The sequence below is a fragment of the Colobus angolensis genome, unplaced genomic scaffold (genome assembly GCF_000951035.1).
Source record: "Colobus angolensis palliatus isolate OR3802 unplaced genomic scaffold, Cang.pa_1.0 Scaffold222, whole genome shotgun sequence".
Classification (NCBI taxonomy): domain Eukaryota; kingdom Metazoa; phylum Chordata; class Mammalia; order Primates; family Cercopithecidae; genus Colobus; species Colobus angolensis.
In genome coordinates, this window is record NW_012115400.1 from 742444 (window position 1) to 748830 (window position 6387).

Sequence of the window (6387 nt, forward strand, 5' to 3'; positions counted from 1 at the left end):
TTTTTTTTTTTTTTTGAGACAGGGTCTTGCTCTGTCACACAGGCTGGAGGGTAGTGGTGTGATCATGGTTCACTGCAGCCTTGACCTTCCTGGGCTTAGGCGATCCTCTCACCTCAGTCTCCTGAGTAGCTGGGACTACAGGCATGCACCACCATGCCTGGCTAATTTTTGGTAGAGACAGGGTTTCGTCATGTTGCCCAGGCTGTTCTTAAACTCCTGGACTCAAGCGATCCACCTGTCTCAGCCTCCCAAAGTGGTGGGATTGCAGGTGTGAGCCACCGCACTCAGCTGAAAGTTGAGAACTTTGAAGCTGAAGAGGCCTTGTGAATGGCCCAAGTCAACCTCCTCACTTTACCAGAGGAAGAAATTGGAGCTCAGAGAGGGAACCTGACATGCCCAAGATCACCCAGTGACTTAGCGACAGAAACGTATGCAATTTTTTTTTTTTTTTTGTCTACTGCAGAGGTGTGTAGGCTGTAAAGTTAAGCAAAGAAATCATCATTTACTGAGCTGCACATATGGGCCATACACAGCACTGACACTTCCCCAGCCATCATCTCCTTCCCTCTGTGCTGCAGGAGAATTTGGGTCGATGTCCCACCTCCGCGATAACTTTTCTCTTACACAGGTGATGCTGACGTTAGAGGACAAGTACATGAAGGGATTCTCCTGGGCCATAGTCCCAGCCTTAACCTCCCTAGGCTACCTGCTGATACTGGTGGTCTCCATCTTTCCCTTCTGGGTGCGACTGACGAACGAGGAGTCCCATGAAGTCTTTTTCAGTGGCCTATTTGAGAACTGCTTCCATGTCAAATGCTGGAAGCCTCGACCCTTATCCAGTAAGGAGGGATGGAGGTGGGGAGGGGAGAGAGGGGGACGGGGCCAGTGTTGGGACAGAGGTGAGGGGTGAAAGAACAGGGTGGGAACAGAGAGGACAAAATCTAATTAGCTCAGGGCTGGATGCAGTGGCTTGTGCCTGTAATCCCAGCACTTTGGGAGGCTGAAGCGAGAGGATTGCTTGAGGCCAGGAGTTTGAGACCAGCATGGGCAACATAGCCAAACCCTGTTGCTACAAAAATGAAAAAATTAGCTGAGCATGGTGGCATGTGCCTGTAGTCCCAGCTACTTGAAAAGCTGAGGTTGGAGGGCTCCCACTTGAGCCCAGGAGTTCGAAGCTGCAGTGAGCTGTGATTGCGCCACAGAATTCCAGCCTGGGAGTGAGAGTGAGGCCCTGTCTCAAAAAAAAAACAAAAAAAAAAACACACAAAAAAACCCAACAAACAAAAAAACACATACGAAAAATTAACCAGGCTTGGTTAACCCAAAGCGTAGACTCTGGGATATCTGGGACTTCAAACAGCAACTTTGACTCCTTGTCCCACTGCCAGCTGCCCACCTCTGCCAGCTCAGGAGGGTATGCAAACTCATTTTCACATAGGTCTGCATCATGCCAGCAGTCAGAGAACAAATCACCCTGTTACCAGACTCTGGCTCTGCTAATTTTGGTCTGCTTCACTACTCTGGTGGTTGTTGTTGCTCTTTTTTTTTTTTTTTTTCTCCTCCTTCTTCTTCTTCTTGCTGTTCTTCTTCTTGTTGCCTGCAAGCTCCACCTCCCGGGTTCATGCCATTCTCCTGCCTCAGCCTCCTGAGTAGCTGGGACTACAGGCACCTGCCACCACGCCCGGATAATTTTTTTTGTATTGTTAGTAGAGACGGGCTTTCACCGTGTTAGCCAGCATGGTCTCGATCTCCTGACCTCATGATCTGCCCGCCTTGGCCTCCCAAAGTGCTGGGATTACAGGCGTGAGCCACCGTGCCCGGCCTGTTGTTGCTTTTAGAGATGGGGCTTCACTCTGTTGCCCAGGCTGAAGTGCAGTGGCATGATCATGGCTCACTGCAGCCTCCAACTCCTGAGTTCAAGTGATCCTCCTGCCTCAGCCTCATGAGTAGTTGGGACTACATGTGCTCACCATAGCTCCCAGCTAATTTTTTAATTTTATGTTTTGTGAAAAACAGGATCTCACTCTGTCACCCAGGCTGGCGTGATCATAGCTTATTGGAGCCTCCAACTCTTGAGTTCAAGCAATCCTCCCACCTTAGCCTCCTGAGTAGTTAGGACTATAGGTGCGCACCACAGCTCCCAGCTAATTTTTTAATTTTAGGTTTTGTAAAAACAGGATCTTGCTCTGTCACCCAGGCTGGTGTGATCATAGCTCACTGCAGCCTCCACCTCCTCAGCTCAAGTGATCCTCCTGCCTCAGCCTCCCAAGTAGCTGGGACTACAGGTGTGCCCCACCATGCCCAACTTTTAAAAATTTCTTGTAGAGATGGGGTCTTACTATGTGGCCCAGGCTGGTCTCCAACTCCTGGCCTCAGGCAATCCTCCCACGTCAGCCTCCCAAAGTGTTGAGATTATAGGTGTGATCATTGCACCCAGTCTCACTCCTATTAACTAGGAAAATTAAATAGGGGTGTGGGGATTCCTTCAGAGTTCAGAACATTTTGACCTCACAAAGTTCTGATTTTCCACAGGTGAATTATTTCAGGGTAACCAATACAGGTGTGATTCTTCACATTTGCACATGCAACAAATTTTATCACAAGAGTTTGATTTTGTGTTGCTTTTTAAAACCACCATTTTCCCCTAGTGGATGATACATGGTTTGGTATAACCAAATTCACAAAATAACATTTGTTGGCCGGGCGCGATGGCTCACGCCTGTAATCCCAGCACTTTGGGAAGCCGAGACGGGCGGATCATGAGGTCAGGAGATCGAGACCATCCTGGCTAACACGGTGAAACCCCGTCTCTACTAAAAAAATACAAAAAAACTAGCCGGGCGAGGTGGCTGGTGCCTGTAGTCCCAGCTACTCGAGAGGCTGAGGCAGGAGAATGGCGTGAACCCGGGAGGCGGAGCTTGTAGTGAGCTGAGATCCGGCCACTGCACACCAGCCTGGGCGACAGAGCGAGACTCTGTCTCAAAAAAACAAAAACAAAAACAAAAACAAAACAAAACAAAAAACATTTGTTAAGGCCAGGCACAGTGGCTCACGCCTGTCATCCCAGCACTTTGAGAGGCCAAGATGGGAGGATCGCTGGAGCCCAGGAGGTGGAGGCTGCAGTGACCTGTGATGATGCCACTGCACTCTAGCTTGGGCGACAGACCAAGACCCTGTTTCTACAAAACAAAAATAAAAAAATTAGCCAGGTGTGGTGGTGCATGTCTATGGTCCCAGCTACTCTGGAGGCTGAAGCAGGAGGATTGTTTGGTCAGCCTGCAGAGTAGCTGGGACCATAGACATGCACTTCAAACTGTGAGGTCAAAGTTACAGTGAGCTGAGATCGCACCACCACACTCCAGCCGGGATGATAGAGTGAGACCCTGTTGCAAAAAAAGAAAAAAAAATATTAGGAACTGGTGATTTCAGTGTCTGACGTCAATTTAATTTTTTTCATATATTTCTATGTCATTGGGAATCAAATTGTGGGACCAGAGCATTCTTGGGGCCAAAGTGGCATGGTCACAACCTTGGTCCCAAGGCCATGCTTTGGGATCCAAGGGTGGTGGAGGCTCCGGGGGCCAGTCCTGCCCAGGCTCTGCGGGACTCTGTCCTTTTCGGGTCAGGGTTCCCAGCTTCAGCCCCACTTCTCCCTCCCCTGCAGTTTACATCCTCCTCGGCCGGGTTTTCCTGCTGTCTGCAATTTTCCTGGCTTTCCTCACCACCTTCATCATGGTGCCCTTTGCATCCAAGTTCTTCCCGAGGACCTGGAAGCAAAACTTTGTGTTAGCCTTCGTCAGCTTCTTCACAGGTGTGGAACAGCTAGGTGATCCCCGACCTTTGCTAGGGCCTGGGGAGGAGTCCAGAGAAAGAGGGTTGCTCAGTCTCTGTGATGTCAAAAGAGGCATAAATTTTCTTTTTAGGGACAGGGTCTCACTCTGTTGCCCAGCCTGGAGTGCAGTGATGTGATCACAGCTCACTGCAGCCTCAACCTCCTGGGCTAAAGTGATCCTCCCACCTCAGCCTCCCAAGCAGATGGGACTCCAGGCATGTGCCACCATGCCTGGCTAACTTAATTTTTTTTTTTTTGTAGAGATGTGGATCTCGCTATGTTGCCCAGGCTGGCCTTGAACCCCTGGTGTCAAGTGGTACTCCTGCCTCAGCCTCCCAATTGCTGAGATTACAGGCATGAGCCACTGCACCCGGCCCCTTTTGACATTTATAAAGGGTGACCCAGGCTCCACCCTGAGAGGCTCCCAGGCAAATGTTGGACGTCAAGCACATGCAGTGGGAAAATGGGGTTGCATTTAATCCAAAGTGTTGCACCAGTGAGCTAAGGGCAGATGCAGAGGGTGCTAGGAAAGGGAGTTCTGATGACGGTTCCCTGTGAGTTGAAGCACATAGGTCTGAAGATGAGTCAGAAAGGAGGGAGGGACAGGCATCTGGGTGGGAGTTTTTGTTTTTTTTCAGAGAGGGGGCAAGGATGAAGGAGCCTCCAGGCAGGAGCCACAGGGGGTGAAATTTGGAGGGAAGGTGGGCAGCATGGGAGGAGAGTGAGAGTGCCTCTCTGTGACCCTGCAGGGGCCTGTGCCTTCCTGGCTTTGGTGCTGCACGCCCTGGAGATCCAGGCTCTGAGGATGAAGCTCAGCCCCCTGCAGTTCTCTGTGCTATGGCCTTACTACGTGCTGGGCTTTGGCATCTTTCTGTTCATAGTGGCTGGTGAGTGTCCAGGGAAGAGTGCCCTGCTTCTTGTCCTCGGTCTGGATTTAGGAACCTGTCTTGTGGAGGCCTTCCCTTTGGATTCTCTAGAGTTGCACTGTTCCAAACTGCAGCCACCTGCTGGACATGGCTATTTAACTTTCATTAATTAAAATAGTTATTAGCCGGGTGTGGTGGCTCACACCTGTAATCCTAGCACTTCGGGAGGCCGAGATGGGTGGATCACTTGAGGCCAGGAGTTTGAGACCAGCCTGGCCAACATGGTGAAACCCTGTCTCTACTAGAAATACAAAAATTAGCTAGGTGTGGTGGCACATGCCTGCAATCCCAGCTACTTGGGAGGCTGAGGCAGGAGAATTGCTTGAACCCAGGAGGCAGAGGTTGCAGTGAGCTGAGATCACACCGCTGCACTCTAGCCTGGGTGACAAAGCAAGACTCCATCTCTAAAATAAAATAAAAAGTGATGAATTCAGTTCCTCAGCCATACTAGCCACATCACCAGTGTTCAATAACCACATATGTCCAGTGGCTATTGGACACTGTCATATTGGACAGTGCAGACAGAGAAATTTCCTTCTCTACAGAACGTTCTACTGGACAGCACTGCTCTGGAGCTTCAACCCCATACTTGGCCTTCCCGTTCTTATCCTTCTTGACTTAGAACTAAACTCTTTCAAATTTTTATAGTCTCCCTTCCACCATCCTGGTTGCTTAGGCTATCTATTCCTGTCTCTACCTTTTTTTTTTTTTTTTTTTTAAGAGACAGGGTCTTGCTTTGTTGCCCAAGTTGGCGTGCAGTGGTACAACTGCAGCCTCCAACTCCTGGGCTCAAGCGATCCTCTTGCCTCAGCCTTTTGAATCACTGAAACTACAGGCATGCGCTACCATGGCCAGCTAGTTTAAAAAAATATATATACACACACACACACACATATGTATATACACACAGATATATATGTATGTGTATATATGGCCAGGTGTGCTGGCTCACGCCTGTCATCCCAGCACTTTGGGAGGCTGAGGCAGGTGGACCACCTGAGGTTAGGAGTTCAAGACCAGCCTGGCCAACGTGGGGAAACCCCATTTCTACTAAAAATACAAAAATTAGCTGGACATGGTGGCGCGTGCCTGTAATCCCAGCTACTCAGTAGGCTGAAGCAGGTGAATTGCTTGAACCCAGGAGGTGGAGGTTGTGGTGAGTGGAGATCTCACCACTGCACTCCAGCCTGGGCAACAGCGGGACTCCATCTCAAAAAACAAAACAAAACAAAAAGCAATAACAACAACAACAACAAACCCCACATATTTTTGTTTTTTTATTTCTTAATTTCCCCATCACCAAATAGAGTTACAATATTTTATATTTTAACCTTTTAATTCCATTTTTTCATGATTTCCATGAACTCTTTGAAATTCCCTCACATTTTATTTAAAATTTTTATGGCTTTTAGTGGGAGAGTAGTCTGCTATAATGCTGAAAATAGAAGTTGTCTTTTATCTTAGTCTTCATCTTAACACAGCATTGATCATTCACTCAGGATATCTCCATTTGTTCTTTTTTTTTTTTTCCTGAGACGGAATCTTTTTTTTTTTGAGACGGAGTCTCGCTCTGCCGCCCAGGCTGGAGTGCAGTGGCCGGATCTCAGCTCACTGCAAGCTCCGCCTCCT

At 48.8% G+C, this 6387-nt stretch overlaps 1 protein-coding gene across 1 annotated transcript in view; it reads left to right on the forward strand.

Annotated features, from left to right (window-relative positions):
- Positions 1 to 6387, forward strand: part of LOC105513062 (transmembrane protein 225-like) — a 13565-nt gene that overhangs the window by 5314 nt on the left and 1864 nt on the right. The window contains exons 3-5 of the mRNA XM_011943836.1: positions 629 to 839; positions 3665 to 3811; positions 4582 to 4719. Coding sequence (XP_011799226.1) covers positions 632 to 839; positions 3665 to 3811; positions 4582 to 4719 — 493 coding nt within the window. The 5' untranslated portion in view covers positions 629 to 631. The remainder of the gene's footprint in view (positions 1 to 628; positions 840 to 3664; positions 3812 to 4581; positions 4720 to 6387) is intronic.